At 48.2% G+C, this 16515-nt stretch overlaps 1 protein-coding gene across 1 annotated transcript in view; it reads left to right on the top strand.

Annotated features, from left to right (window-relative positions):
• LOC140391314 (deuterosome assembly protein 1-like) overlaps positions 1–16515 on the top strand; it is a 150495-nt gene that overhangs the window by 56304 nt on the left and 77676 nt on the right. Inside the window, exon 3 of the mRNA XM_072475906.1 lies at positions 5169–5264. Coding sequence (XP_072332007.1) covers positions 5169–5264 — 96 coding nt within the window. The remainder of the gene's footprint in view (positions 1–5168; positions 5265–16515) is intronic.

The following is a 16515-nucleotide window of genomic DNA, read 5'->3' as shown; positions in this document are numbered from 1 at the left end:
CAGGTGCCGGAATGTGGTGACTAGGGGCTTTTTACAGTAATTTCATTTGAAGCCGACTTGTGACAATAAGCGATTTTCATTTTTCATTCAGGTATTAGGAGAACTTGGGCGATTTTCAGGCTAAAGTTGAATATGGGAAAGAGTGAGATGTTTGTGATCCAAACACGGGGGCAGGAAACGAGACTGCGGGAGTTATCTTTTAAAGTGGTGGCGGGAGTTTTAGATATTTAGGGACTCAAGTGGCTAAAGAGTGGGGACAGCTCCACAAGTTAAATCTGGGCAAAGCTGTCGACCAAATGAAAAGGAATTTCCACAGATGGGACATGCTCTCGCAGACGTTAGCGGGAAGGGTCCAGACGGTGAAGATGACAGTCCTCCCAAGACTGCTTTTCTTTTTTCAATGCCTTCCGATTTTTGTCCCAAAGGTTTTTTTTAGAAAAATAAACGTGGCAATTACAGGTTGTGTGTGGGCGGGGAAAACCCCTAGAGTAAAGAGGGCACTCCTGGAGCGGGGTCGCGGAGAGGGGGGCCTGGCCTCCCCGAACTTTATTAATTCTTACTGGGCGGCCAAAATATTGATGGTCAGGAAGTGGTAGTGGGGGAGGGGTCGGCCTGGGAGCGAGTGGAAGCAGCATCCTGCAAGGGTATGAGTTTGGAGGCTTTGCTAACAGCGCCCCTGCCGTTCTCGCCGGCTATGTACTCTACAAGCCCTGTGGTGGTGGCAGCCCTAAGGGTATGGGGGCAATGGAGGCAGCACATGGGATTGGAGGGGGCATCAGTGTGGTCTCTGATTTGTAACAATTACAGGTTTGTCCCGGGAAGGCTAGATGGGGGCTTCAGGAGGTGGCAGCAGGCAGGGATCGAGAGATTTGGGGATTTATTTATCCAGGTGGGCTTTCCGGCCATGAAGGCACTAGAGGAGGAGTTTGAGCGACCGGGCGGGAATGGGTTTCGATACCTTCAGGTCCGGGACTTTCTACGAAGGCAGGTTCCAAACCTCCCTCGCCTTCCCCTGAGGGGACTACAGGACAAGGTGATGTGAAAAACTGGGGTTGGAGAGAGGAGGATTTCAGAGATATACAAGGAGTTGATGGAGTGGGAGGGGGCCCCGATCAGGGAGGTGAAGCGGAAGTGGGAAGAGGAGCTAAAAATGGAAAAGTGGGAAGAAGCCTTGAAAGGAGTCAATTCATCCTCGTCCTGTGCCAGGCTTAGCCTGATCCAGTTCAAAGTGGTCCACAGGGCCCACATGATGGTACCCCGGATGAGCAGGTTTTTTGACGAGGTGGAGGACAGATGTGGGGTTTGTGGAGGTAGCTCGGCTAACCATGTACATATGTTCTGGACATGTCCGAAGTTGAGGGGATTCTGGCAGGGATTTGCGGACGTTATGTCAGAAGTCCTGGAAGGGAGGGTAACTCCGAGTCCAGAACTGGCAATATTTGGGGTATCGGATGATCCTGGGGCCAAGGTGGGAGGGAGGCTGATGTCCTGGCCTTCTTCTCCCTGGTGGCCCGGAGCCGGATTTTGCTGGGATGGAGGGACTCGGAGCCCCAAAAGTCAGGTGTGTGGGTCAGCGATGTGGCAGGGTTTCGCAGCCTGGAAAAAAAATCAAGTTTGCCTTGAGAGGATCAACTCAGGGGTTCGTCCAGAGATGGCAACCGTTCATCGACTTCTTCAAAGAAAATTGAACATCAGCAGCAAGGAGGGGGTGGGGGGGGAAGAAAATAGGAGGCATGGTAGTGTTAGACAAGGACAGGGAACTCCGTATACGGGTAATTAGTGAATAGGTTGTGGGCAGGAGGAGACACTGTTTTTTTAGTTTTTTTGCGTGAGTCGGCCCATGCGGTTGTTTAAGAAATATTAATGTGTTAAACTGTGAAAATTACAAATGCTTAAATAAAATATTTTCTAAAAAAAAAAAAGATGGAGCCAAAGGCAGTGTTAGAGGCACTTGGAACATGTTGCTAATGGTGCTTAGTGCACTAAGCAGAGGGGGACTTTGGAATGGGGTGTGGGGGTTGCATGATAAGGCACCGCAATTATGGTTAAAGGTATGGGGCAGGATTCTCCGGGAATCGGTGGGGCGCGCAGAAACTGCGCAGTGGAGTGGCGGGAACCACTCCGGTGTTGAGCCGCCCCAAAAGTGCGGAATCCTCGGCCGGCGCCGGAGTGGTTTGCGCCCCGCTGGCCAGCGTGGAAGGCCTTTGGCGCCACGCCAGCCGGGGCTGAAGGGACTCCGCCGGCCGGTGCGGGTCCGCGCATGCGCGGGAGCGTCAGCGGCTGCTGACTTCATGCCGGCCATCGTGGAGACTTACACGGCTGGCGCGTAGGAATAGAGTGCCCCCACAGCACAGGCCCACCCGCGGATCGGTGGGCCCCGATCGTGGGCCAGGCCACCGTGGGGCACCCCCCAGGGCCAGATCACCCCGCGCCCACCCCAGGACCCCGGAGCCCGCCCGCGCCGCCAGGTCCCGCCGGTAAGGGACCAACTCCAATTTACGCCGGCGGGACCTGCATAGAACGGGCGGGACTTCGGGCCATCACGGGCCGGAGAATCGCCGGGGGGAGCCCGCCAACTGGCACGGCGCAATTCCCGCCCCGCCAAATCTCCGACGCCGGAGAATTCGGCAGCTGGCGGGGGCGGGATTCACGCCACCGCCCCGGCAATTCTCCGACCCGGCGGGGGGTCGGAGAATCCCGCCCTTGGTGTGTATCTGAATGTGCTTTAGAATGTGAAGGGTTAACTAATTACCTGCTTTTGTGTTTCACAAATGCCCAGTGGCTTTCACATCCCCCTTGAGCTGCATATACCCTCAGGCTTCAGGAAAAGGAAGAGAAGTCTGCAGAGGCAGCACAACTTCTGACCAATCCACATTCCACCAAGATTGGAAATTAGTAAATGTTACACAGCTTTCAAGAAAGGGAAGAGAGAGAAAATAATGAACTATAGGCCAGTTAGCCTAACATCAGTCATTGGGAACATTATGGAATCTATTATTAAGGAAGTCTTACTTAGAGCATTGATTGATTCGAACAAGCCAGCATGGTTTTACTAAAGGGAAAACCTGTTTGACAAATGTATTAGTGTTTTGAAGATGTAACTTGAGCATAGGTAAAGGGAAACAAATAGATGTTGTATATTGTCATGTTTTTGATAAAATCCCATGCAAAAGATTAATAGGCAAGATGGAATTGTGAGTCATATTAGAATGGATAGAGTATTGGTTAACAGACAGGAAGCAGGGTGGGCATAAATGGGGCATTTTCAAGTTGGCAGACAGTGAATAATAGTAGAGCAAGGAAGGATCAGTGCCGAGATCTCGGATATTTACAATCTATGTTAATGGCTTAGATGAAGAGACAAAATAATATATCTTTCATTCAATGTATCTCTCACTCCACAGTATAAATATTTCCCACTTTCTCTATCTTTTAGCTTTGACAGAGGGTCCCCTGGACGCAAATCGTTAGCTATTTTCTCTCCCTACAGATGTTGCCAGACCTGCTGAGATTTTCCAGCATTTTCTCTTTGGATTCAGATTCCAGCATCCACAGTAATTTGCTTTTATAAAGTAATATATCTACATTTATTGATGATACAAAGCTAGATGGAAGCATAAGCTGTGATGAGGACACACAAAGGCTGCAAAGAGGTGTGTAGGAAACAGATGGCAGATGGTGTATAATGTAGGGAAGTGTGAAGTTATTCACTTTGGTTATAAGAATAGAAAAGCAGAATATTTTTAAATAGAGGAGAAATTTCTAAGTTAGTTTTGATATTCAATGAGACTTGAGTGTGCTCGTACAGGAACATAGAAGTACAGCAAGCAATTTGGAAGGCAAATGTCATGTTGTACTTCATTGCAAGGAATAGGAATACTGGAAGTTATGCTACAAGTGTACAGGGATTTGTGGAGTCTACATCCGGAACATTGTGTGCAGTTTTGGCCTCCACATAAGGAGGGATACACTTGCATTGGAGACAGTACAGCGAAGGTTCACTAAATTAGTCCCTAGAATGAGAGAGTTGTCCTATTATTATGGGCCAGGGTTTAGAGAACATCATAGTACATCATGGAGTTTACCTGACCTACAATTTTTAATAGATTTTGGTTATGGGGAGCACAAGGGCCCACTTTACAGGTGTGATGCAACAGAGATATAAAGTATGTTTAAACAAACATTTAAGAATCCAGATAACATTTTATATAAACACAGTAAACATCTTATCAACTACCAACATTGATAATGCCCACAGATACAGTACTCTCTAGGTAACCCTTAATAACTTTCCTAACAATATCCATAAGTCAAAAACCCTTTATAACAAAGACAGTAGGTTTGCATTCCTTACAGAAACTGGTATAACTTTTAAATCATCAAGTGATCTGGAGACATTCTTTAGTAGACAGAGAGAGAGACCTAAACACCTCCTTGGTTTGATTGCAGCTGCCCAACTGAAAATAAAACTAAAACTCAGAGCCAAAAGACAGCTTCCAGCTCAAACCGAAAGTAAAAAGCCAGAAACACAGCTCAGCTCCACCCACACAATGACACACTGCAGCTATTGAGAAACACACTTTTCTTAAAGGGACCCTCACACGACACTATGATGAGTGGCTGAGTAAATTGAGCCTTTATTCTCTGCAGTTTAGAGAAATGAGAGGCTATCTCATTGAAATGCACAAGATTCTGAAGGCTTTTTAGAGGGTGGACATGGAGGGATTGTTTCGGCTTGTTGGGGAATCGAAAACATGCAGGCATGGTCTCATGATAAGGGGTCAATTGTTTGATACTGAGGTGAGGAGAAGTTACGTCACTCAAAAGGTTGTGAATCTTTGGAATTCCCTCCCCAGAGGGTTGTGGATGCTCTATTGCATCTAATATTGGGCTTGCAGGGAATCAAGGGATATGGGGAATAGGCAGGAAAGCAAAACCCAGGAGCCATATTCAAAGGGAGCATAAGTTGGAGATAGAGCTACTTATGTTGAATCTTGAATTCATGCTTCCTTCAAGCAGAAGTACCTTATACTGAGAGAAGAAAATCAATAAATTTGTCCTTGTACCTGCATGCAAAGCATCTAACAGTTGAATGGCCTCCTTGCGTGCAATAACCATTCTTTGATTCTGTAACTGCTCAATGAAGAAATAAACAATTTGTTTTATAGGTGGGTAATCTTCGTCAGCAGCTGGAAGACTTTGAAAACTCTCACAGAGAATTAATACAGAAGTACGAAGAACGGCTTAAATCCTTTAAATCTGATGTAAGTGAAATATATAGTTTCTGTGAAATATTCAACCAAAGTTTTAAGCAATTGTTTGCTGGAGGAGAAAGTCATAGTACAATTAGTAAATACTGAAATCCTCTGATTAGAAAACTTGAGTTCAATATTTTTTGAAAATGGTTTATCATTGGGACCAGCATTTTAAGCTGGTGATTAGAAGCTGAAAATAATGGCTTGTAATTTTCTGAACTGTCCCTGCATCACCCATAACTTCACATTGGAAATGCAGCAATAACTCGGTTTATACAGATCAGTGGGGGTGTTGTCTCATTTCCTGGAAAATGATGATGCAGAGTCGAAGCAGCTCCAAGGAAATTCCTGGCCAATGGGATTATAGTCAGAGTTTACTCTTGGCTCAGCAGACAGCTCTGGATAAAGAATGTGTCACTCTCAATCCTTTCATCCTGTTATATAGCAGTAGTGTTCATTGTGTCATGTGAGGGTACGTTTAAGACATGGATGTTTACGCAATGTACCTTTAAGAAAACAGTGATGTCAGAGAGTGGGTGGAGCGGAGGTCAGGTCAGCCATTTTGCAGTTTAGTTTTGCAGTTTAGTTTGGCAGTTGAGGGAAAGAGCTTGTGTGTCTGTGTTTGGCAGTGAGCTGTGATGTCTGCCATAAAAGACCATCTCTGGATCATTTGGGTGATTTAAACTCATAATTGTAAAGCCTTTAACCTGATGTGATTTTGTTTAAAGGTGTTAAGTCTCTTGGAAGTTTGAAGGAACATTTTAAGGAATTATTTACTGTTGCAATATTTTCTGAGTTATCTTTAAAGTAAGGGGTGTTAAGAGATCCAATGTTTATTTAAGATGTTAAGTTGAGTTCATGGAATAAACAGTGTTTTGTGTTTAAAAACCCACGTGTCCATAATTGTAATCCCACACCCCAGGAAAAAGCCGTGTGCTAGGAAAAGCAACAAATCCATTAAAGGGAGAGGTTGGTTGAACTCCATGATACATTTTGGGGTTCTGAAGCGCCTCTCCCATAACAATTGCCTTGAATGTTGAGAAGTGATTCTGGTTCTTCCTCAATGTTCCTGCCCCAGTCAACCACTGCCTTGAGTAAATCCCACTTCCAACAGAAGAACCTGAGGAAAATGACATTAGTGTACAAGGAATCTAAAACACATTCAATCATAGAAAAATCCATTTTGGATCAGGAAGGAAAAGGCCCAAAATACAACGGTCTGTCAAACCATACAGCTTTGCATCAAGAGAGACCGTCTGGTTAAAATAGACCACAGGATGGCTGCATTCACATCCTCATTTGTCTTTGCAGGTATCTTGCATTAGTACCAGGCACTGAGGAGCATGTCAAACATCCACACCATATTCAGACAGTCACAACTGAGTTGGGCTGGTCATGTAAACAAAATGCCTGACACTCTCTTATCCAAGCCTGGGAGTTCGATATTGACTTTGATTCCTGGCAGAATCATCAGATCATATAGTATCAGAAGAAATAGGGGCAGGAATGGCTATTTGGCCCATCAAGCTGGCTTTACCCTTCAATAAGGTCATGACTAATCTGATTATAACCTCCACTTTTCTGTCTCTTTCTCATAAAGCTTGACTCCATTGTAAACCAAAAATCTATCTAATACAACTGTGAATATATTCAGTGACACAACCTCCATTTCTCTCTGTAGAGGAGAATTCCAAAGGCTGACAACCCTCTTAGAGAAGAAATTCCTACTCAACCCCATCTTAAATGAGACTCCTTGAGCAAAATTCTCCATCCCGCCCCGCCACATTTCTGCCCCGACCCGCCGGCGGGAGTCTCCGTTACACCGGCCGGTCAATGGGGTTTCCCATTGTGGGGCAGCCCCATGCCGTCGGGAAACCCCCGGGCGCCGGCAAAACGGAGACTCCCGCCGGCGGAGAATGACGCCCCTTATTTTTAAAATGTGCACCTTGTTCTAGATTCCCCCATCCTCTCAGCATCTACCCTGTTAGGTCTTCTCAGAATCTTTCTTGTTCCAAAAAGATCACCTCTATCGCTCCAACCTGCACAACCTTTCCTCACAAGACAATTTCTTCATCCCAAGAATCAGCCTAGTAACCTTCTCTGAACTGCTTCCGATACATGTGTATTCCTCCTTAAGTAAAGAGACCAAAATTGAACACCGCATACTCTTGGTATGGTCTCAGCAATGCCCTACAAAGTTGTAGCAAGACTTCCCTACTTTTGAACTCCATGCCCCTCACCGTGAAGGCCAATATTCCATTTGCCTTTCTAAAACTTTCGTGCATCTACATGCTAACTTTATGTGATTATGTCCAAGGACACCAAGATTCCTTTATACTGCAGCATTCTACAGTTTCTCTCCAATTAAATAATGCTCTGCTTTTCTACACTTCGTGCAAAGTGGAACACTTTCCATTTTCCCACATACTTCATCTGCCAAATTCTTTGCCCATTCACGTAACCTTTCCATATCCCATTCCTTGTATCCTCCTCGCAACCTGCTTTCCTTTCCCATTTTTGTTATTATTAACCAATTTGACAACAATACACTTGGTCCTTTCATCCAAGTAATTGATATAGATTATAAATAGTTGAGGTCCCTGTACTGAAGCTTGCCAAGGACTTGGTGCAACCAAATAGAAAACTGTGCAGCCTCCTTAAAGCAAAGAAATATCAGAAGCAGAGAAAAAAAAAGGAAGAGAATTTCTGAGTCATCAACTCGTCCAAAACTCAATAATCCTGCCCTATTTGCAGCAGAACCCTTCTGGTGCAGATCAACCTCAGCAGTCACCTGTGTACCCAACAGAACCCTACCAAACACATCAGAATATGAACATGGTCATCTTTGCCTGAAGGAAGATCTTACATTGTACATTTAAGATTGCAACTACTATTCCAAATTACTTCCTTGCCTTTCCTTTGTCATTTTTTTAATTTACAAAAGGCCCAGATTTTCGAGTCTCCGGCTGGTCTTGTCCCAGATGTAGCTCTGAAGGGGTGCTGGGGACCCCTCAGAGGACCCAATGAAAGGATCCTGTGGGAATTGCCTGGGAAGTTTCAACTTTTGGGCAATTATCGTTGGGGGGCACGGTAGCACAGTGGTTAACACAGTGGCTTCACAGCTCCAGGGTCCAAGGTTCGATTCCCGGCTTGGGTCACTGTCTGTGTGGAGTTTGACTTTCTCCCTATCTGCGTGGGTTTTCTCAGGATGCTCCAGTTTCCTCCCACAGTCCAAAGATGTGCAGGTTAGGTGTATTGGCCGTGATAAATTGCCACTAAGGTCCAAAAGGTTAGGTGGAGTTACTGGATTACGGGGTTAGGGTGGGGGTGTGGGCTTAAGTGGGGTGCTCTTTCCAAGTGCCGGTGCAGACTCGATGGGCCAAATGGCCTCCTTCTGTACTGTAAATTCAATGATTCCATGATCTGTAACCCTCCAAAAATTTGATTTAAAGTTGTAGGCTCCAGGCTGTTATGACTTTTTAAAAAAATGTTTTTATTGGGTTTTTGAACAAAGTATATTTCCAGTTATGTACACAGAATAAAATTTATATACATAGAAGAGAAGAAAACTAAAAAATAAAACTGGTACGATATTGTGGACTAGCTGAACAACAGCAACTCTGTACAGTTAGCAATATTATTTTTAACACACAAGTAGACACCTGTTTGTGGGGGGGGGGGGGGAAGGAAACTGGGGAGGTACATATACATTTGGGTGCCGGAGAAACAATTACATTGGTTATGTCCAATACAGAGAGGGTAATACGAGAATGGATCTGGTGTTGGTGTTGTTACTCACTTCTCCCGGACGGTTTTCGCTGCCGTTGTCGTCTCACGTTCACCTCCACTTCGGCCGTTCGTCCTGTCTTTCGCCCGTATTTTCCTTGCTCTCTGTTCCTGTGTTTTCCAAGTTTGTTATCGTTTCCCGTGCTCTCCTTCCGCTATCATTCCCTTGCCTCCCTCCCCCCTCTCTGGTTCTCCAGTATTGTTCCCTGTCTCCTTCCTCTTCCTTCTTCCTCTTCCTTCTTCCCCCACCCCCCCCCCCCTCTTCCGACCCCAGCGGGGGGGGGGGGGGGGGGGGGGGGGGGGGTCGGAGAAAGCCGCCCCTGAGGTTCCATTTGTGGATTCCTTTCCAGTCATGGGCTATTTGGATCCCCAGTTAGCGGAATTTGTGTCAGGCTTGTTTAAAAGACAGTCTCATTAGTGCTGCTTGTGGGTGTATCAGGAAGACCACGCTTTTGCTCATGTTGAGTTTGTAGCCCGAGAAGGCGCCAAACTCTTTCAGGAGCGCGATGATTCCATCCATGCTGCTTTGATTTGATTTATTATTGTCACATGTATTCGTATATAGTGAAAAGTATTGTTTCTTGCATGCTGTACAAACAATGCATACCGTACGTAGGGAAGGAAGGAGAGACTGCAGAATATAATGTTACAGTTATAGCAAGGTGTAGAGAAAAGATCAACTTAATACGAGGTAGGTCCATTCAAAAGTCTGATGGCAATGGGAAGCTTTTCTTGAGCCGGTTGGTACGTGACCTCAAACGTTGGTATCTTTTTCCCGATGGAAGAAGGTGGAAGAGTGTATGTCCGGGGTGCGTGGGATCCTTAATTATGCTGGCTGCCTTTCCGAGGCAGCGGGAATTGTAGACAGAGTCAATGGATGGGAGGCTTGTTTGCGTGATGGATTGGGCTACATTCACAATCTTTTGTAGTTTCCTGCGGTCTTGGGCAGAGCAGGATCCATACCAAGCTGTGATACAACCAGAAAGAATGCTTTCTATGGTGCATCTGTAGAGGTTGGAGAGAGTCGTAGGTGACATGCCAAATTTCCATAGTCTTCTGAGAAAGCCGTTGGTGGGCTTTCTTAATTATAGTGTCGGCATGGGGGGACCAGTACTGGTTGTTGGTGATCTGGACACCTAAAAACTTGAAGCTGTCGACCCTTTCTACTTTGTTCCCATTGATGTAGACAGGGGCATGTTCTCCACTACGCTTCCTGAAGTTGATGACAATCTCCTTCGTTTTGTTGACATTGAGGGAGAGATTATGGTCGTTGCTATCTCAGTCCGGTATTCTGCCTAGTCATTGTTTGAAATCCGACCCACTACTATAGTGTCATCAGCAAATTTGAAAATCAAGTTGGAGGGTAATTTGGCCACACAGTCATAGGTGTATAAGGAGTATAGTAGGGGGCTGAGGGCACAGCCTTGTGGGGCATCGGTGTTGAGCATGATAGTGGAGGAGGTGTTGTTGCCTATCCTTACGGATTGTGGCCTGTGGGTTAGAAAGTTCAGGAACCAGTCACAGAGGGAGGAGCCGAGGCCAAGGCCACGGAGTTTGGAGATGAGTTTTGCAGGAATGATGATGTTGAAGGCTGAGCTGTAGTCAATAAATAGGAGTCTGACATAGGTGTCTTTGTTATCTAGGTGTTCCAGGGTAGAGTGCAGGGCCATGGAGATGGCGTGTGCTGTGGACCTGTTGCAGCGGTAGGTGAACTGTAGTGGATCAAGGCAATCCGGGAGGCTGGAATTGATTTGTGGGTCCGAAATGTAGAGGAGCAGGTCATCTGCATGGAGTGAGACTCTGCCGCCCCTTCGGATCTCCCTCCAGCTTTTTGCTGTTCTGAGAGCTAATGGCCCGATCGCTAGAGCAAAAAGCAGTGGGGACAGTGGGCATCCTTGTCTGGTGCCCCTGTGCAGCTGAAGTATCGGGAGTTGGTGTTGTTGGTCCATACACTTGCCATGGGAGCGTTGTAAAGGAGCTTTACCCGGGAGGTGAACCCTGTTCCAAGCCCGAACCGCTCCAGTACCTCTATGAGGTACTTCCATTCGACCCTGCCGAAAGGCCTTTTCTGCGTCCAGGGAGATGATCACCTTTGGTATTCTCTCCCCGGATGGGGCTGTTATCACATTCAGCAGGCGCCTGATGTTCAAGGTTAGCTGTCTACCTTTTTCAAAGCCCATCTGGTCCTCTGCGACCACCTTTGGTACACAGTCTTCTAACCTTTTGGCTAAGATTTTGGCCAATATTTTGGCATTTGCGTTCAGCAGTGAGATGGGTCTGTATGACCCACATTCCTTTGGGTCTTTATCTTTTAGGTATCAGCGAGATTGAGGCCTGTGCTAGCGTAGGTGGCAGTGTGCCCCTAGCTAGCGAGTCTGTGAACATCTCCCGTAGGTGCGGGGCCAGTACTGTCGCAAATTTTTTTGTAGAAGTCTGCTGGGAACCCGTCTGGTCCCGGCACCTTCCCCGCCTGCATGGAGCTTATGCTGTCCATGATCTCTCCCAGTGCTAGTTGTGCTTCCAGGCCCTGTTTTCTGCCCTCCTCCACGACTGGTATGTCCAGTCCATCCAAGAAACCGTTTGATCACGGACTCCCCCTTTGGGGGCTCTGAGGTGTACAGCCCTTGATAGAAGGCCTTGAAGGTTTTGTTGATCTTTTCTGTTTCTGTTTCTAATGTGCCTCTGGTATCCTCGATTTGTGCAATTCCTCTGGTGGCTGCCTGATTTCTCAGCTAGTGTGCCAACAGGCGGCTGGCTTTGTCTCCGTGTTCGTATAGGATCCCACGTGCCTGAAAGAGTTGGTGCACTGCTTTCCTGGTGGAGAGCAGATCAAAGTTCCTTTGTAACTCTTTCCTCTCCGCCAGGAACTCTACGGTCGGGGCCTCGGAGTATTTATCCAGTATGGAGTTGACCAGCTGCTGCCTAGCCGCCCTTTTCTCCCTATCTCTTCGCACTTTGAAAGTGATAATTTCCCCTTACTACGGCCTTTAGCGCTTCCCAGAATGTGGAGGGTGAGACTTCCCCATTTTGGTTGTTCTCCGTGTATGCTATGGTCTGTGATATCTTTTTGTTGAAGGTCTTGTCAGCTAGTTGGGCAATGTCCAACCTTCATGTGGGGCGTTGGGCCCTGCCCGTCTTCAGCCCCACGTCCATGTAGTGTGGAGCGTGGTCGGATGTCACAATTGCGGAGTATTCCACTTTGTCTAGCCCCGGAATCACCGTTTTCCCCACCACAAAGAAGTCAATTCTGGTATATACACGTTGTGTACTGGGGAGAAGGAGAATTCCTTCTCCCCTGGGTGGGTGAAATCCAAGGGTCCACCGCTCCCATCTGTTCCATAAAATGACCGGGTTCCTTTGCCAGGTTTGAGGTTTTCCCCGTTTTTGGAGCTTGATCTGTCAGTCGTTGGATCCTGTACACAGTTGAAGTCCCCCCCATGACTAGTTGGTGCGTCGCTATGTCGGGGATTTCTGCCATGGTCCTTGTGATGAAGCTCGTTTCGTCCTAGTTGGGCGCGTACACTTTAACTAGTACTACCGGTGCCCCATCCAGGGCATCGCTGACCATGATATATTGTCCCCCTGGGTCCGTAACCATCTTTGTCACCCTAAACATAGTCCTCTTGCTGATCAGTATTGCCACTCGCCACGTAGCAGGAATGGTAGGTCTGCCCCACACAGCCCTTTCTTACCCACAGTCGGACTTGGTCTCTCAGGTGTGGCTCTTGGAGGAAGACTGTTGGCTTTCATGTTCTTAGGTGGGTGAGGACTCTGGATCTTTTCACTGGGCCGTTGAGTCCCCTTACGTTCCAGATGAATATCCTGGTGGGGGCCTCTATCCCCCCGTTCCTGTGTGATTAACCATACTTACCTTTTATACGCACCCCTGCTCTCCCCCTTTGTTAGGGGGCCGTCCAGGACGGCCGCTGTCACTGCTCTCCCTATGTGGTCTGGTCACTGCGCTCCGGGGTTTCCCTTTGTCCCGGGGGCACCCGATGGCCGCCCACGGGGTTTCCCTTTGTCCAGGGGGCACCCGACATGGCCGCCCACTGTCGTCCGCCACGTGGGTAGTCCCCTGCACTCTGGGGTCTCCCTTCGCCCAGAGACCGTACTTGGTGGTTGCTTGCAGCGATTCTTTGTTCCGAGCCCTTGGTTGAGGCACTTTGTAGCCTCATTGTTGTTCTCTTTCAAGCCTCTCCTTTCATATCCCCCCTTTTCCCCCCCTCTCCCGTCCCTTTTCCCCTGTTCCTATCCCCATTTGCTCTACCATCTCTGTTGAGTGCCCCCCCCCCCTGCCTGGTGCCGTCCCCCCTGTTGGGGGCGCGTCGTGGCTCTGCCTTGTTGCATGCCTCCGGCGCCAGCTTTCCTGCTAGTGCGGTGGCCCCCCTCTCAGGAGTTACTGTCTCGCTTCTCCCTCGCCTGACCTCTACGGTTTTCTACCCGCTCTTCCCCATCCTACCCTGCACTCCTCTTGTTTGCTCTCCCTTTTATGACTCCTATTTATTGACTACAGCTCCGCCTTCAACACCATAATCCCAGCCAAGCTCATATCAAAGCTCCAAAACCTAGGACTTGGCTCCCCACTCTGCAACTGGATCCTTGATTTTCTGACCAACAGACCACAATCAGTAAGAATGAACAACAACACCTCCTCCACAATAGTCCTCAACACCGGCACCCCGCAAGGCTGCGTACTTAGCCCCCTACTCTACTCCCTGTACACACACGACTGCGTGGCAAAACCTGGTTCCAACTCCATCTACATGTTTGCTGACAATACGACCATAGTGGGCCGGATCTCGAATAACGATGAGTCCGAATACAGGAGGGAGATAGAGAACCTAGTGGAGTGGTGTAGCGACAACAATCACTCCCTCAATGCCAGCAAAACTAAAGAGCTGGTAATTGACTTCAGGAAGCAAAGTACTGTACACACCCCTGTCAGCATCAACGGGGCCGAGGTGGAGATGGTTAGCAGTTTCAAATTCCGAGGGGTGCACATCTCCAAAAATCTGTCCTGGTCCACCCACGTCGACGCTACCACCAAGAAAGCACAACAGCGCCTATACTTCCTCAGGAAACTAAGGAAATTCGGCATGTCCACATTGACCCTTACCAACTTTTACAGATGCACCATAGAAAGCATCCTATCTGGCTGCATCACAACTACTCGGCCCAGGACCGCAAGAAACTTCAGAGAGTCGTGAACACCGCCCAGTCCATCACACGAACCTGCCTCCCATCCATTGACTCCATCTACACCTCCCGCTGCCTGGGGAAAGCGGGCAGCATAATCAAAGATCCCTCCCACCCGGCTTACTCACTCTTACAACTTCTTCCATCGGGCAGGAGATACAGAAGTCCGAGAACACGCACGAACAGACTCAAAAACAGCTTCTTCCCCACTATCACCAGACTCCTAAACGACCCTCTTATGGACTGACCTCATTAACACTACACCCCTGTATGCTTCATCCGATGCCGGTGCTTATGTAGTTACATTGTATACCTTATGTTGCCCTGTTATGTATTTTCTTTTATTCCCTTTTCTTCTCATGTACTTAATGATCTGTTGAGCTGCCCGCAGAAAAATACTTTTCACTGTACCTCGGTACGCGTGACAACAAATAAATCCAATCCAATCCAATCCTTCTCCGTTACTCTCGTTCCCTCATGCTGGGTCCTGGTCTCCCACCTGAGGCGGTCCCTCGAGTAGTGCCAGGGGCCCCTTATTTCTACCCTTGCTGTCGGATTTCCAGCCCGTGTTCCTCGACAAACTGGTTTGCTTTGCTGGGGGCTGTGAAGAAGTACTCTCTTTCTTGGTATGTGACCCAGAGTTTCGCTGGGTACAGCATACCAAAACGCACGTCACTCTGATGACGAGCTGCTTTCACTCTATTGAATTCGGCCCGTCTCCTGGCTAGGTCTGCCCCAATGTCCTCGTAAACTGTAATGAAGTGTCCTTCCCATTTGCAGGTTCTGTTTTGCCTGGCCCAGTGCAGGATTATTTCCCTGTCTTGGTATCGGTGCAGTTTAGCTATAACTGCCCTCGGTTGATTCCCTGCCTTGGGCTTCGGGCACAGCGACCAGTGTAGTGTGCTCTGTCCATTTCTGGTGGGTTGGGGGAACTTTTCCTCCCCACTAAGTTGCCCAGCATCTTGGCCATGTATGCCGTGGGGTTTCTACCCTCGATCCCCTCTGGTAGGCCCACTATCCTTACATTTTGCCTTCGAGTGGTTTTCCTGATCGTCCACTCTTCCTTCAGGCTCCCGTGCGTTGTGACCAGTCTCGCCACCTCCTTCTCCATGGCTGTGATCCGGTCTCTCATGTCAGTCGCGGTTTTTTTCCAGCTCCTTAATGGTCGCCTCTTGGGCTTCCAGTTTCTTCTCCGCTTTGCCCAGGGCGAGCTGCACCTCCGCCAGGGCTTTGGCCATTGCTGCCTTCACAGCGGCCTCCATGTCTGCTCTAGCCTCTGCCTTGTTTTCCTGCTGATGCTCCCCTCAACACCTCGGCAAAGGTGTTCCAGTTTCCCCCTGGCACAGGGGGAAAAATGCTCCTTTCTGCCCAGTTCTTTTTGTTGCGGCGAACCGTCTGTTCCGCAGATTTGTGCGCCGGTTAGCTCATCTGAGCGGGCTCGCCCATGGTCCCTTCTGCTTCTGGTGCCCTCTCTCCCTCTGCTTTGGCTCCCTTCTGGCATTTTTTCCCCCCCCTTCCCTTCTCCCCTTTAACACTTAAAGAAATGTTTTTACATTCTTTTCTTTTTTTTTTAAAAGGGGAAGTTCTTTTTTTTCTCACTCACCCACACGGGAGGTCTCCTTTGTTCCGCTGCCCACCTCGTAGTCGCCGCCGGGGAGTGGGGGGCGTTCTTTGCCGCTGGCTCCGCTCGGTCCCCGCTTTGGTCCGGGCCGCCGCTCTTCTTGCCCCGCATTCTCCTGCCGTGCACTGTAAGTGCAGACTTACTTTTTGAATAGCTACCCATGAATAGTTAGCCAGGAAACATTAGAAGGATTAAAACCAATTATAGCTCCAAGGTAACTATAGTACTGTGGTAGTCAGCACTGTTTGTATAATAGTTGTATTAGAGGTAATACGGTAAGGCTGTTGTACTACAGGTACGGGGGTAGATCCCTGCCTGCTGGCTCCACCCAGTAGGAGGAGTATAAATGTGTGCGCACACCGAGCTGCTCCCATTTCTGGTAGCAGCTGCAGGAGGCCACACATCTCTGCTTAATAAAGCCTTGATTACTCTCTACTCTCGTCTCGTCGTAATTGATAGTGCATCAATTTATTAAGCAGAGATATTACAGCGATGGAACTACGCTTCAAGCCAGATCGCCTACAGCTGCACCCTTTCGACCACTGGCTCGCTTGTTTCGAAAGCTACCTCGGATTAGCGACTGAACAATCCTCGGACGCACAGAAACTCCAGATCCTGTACTCACGGGTGATCTCCGAGATTTTTCCCCTTATCCGG

Source organism: Scyliorhinus torazame, chromosome 15 (genome assembly GCF_047496885.1).
Source record: "Scyliorhinus torazame isolate Kashiwa2021f chromosome 15, sScyTor2.1, whole genome shotgun sequence".
NCBI lineage: Eukaryota > Metazoa > Chordata > Chondrichthyes > Carcharhiniformes > Scyliorhinidae > Scyliorhinus > Scyliorhinus torazame.
Note: the sequence above shows the minus strand (reverse complement) of the source record. Positions and strands in the feature narration are given on the sequence as shown.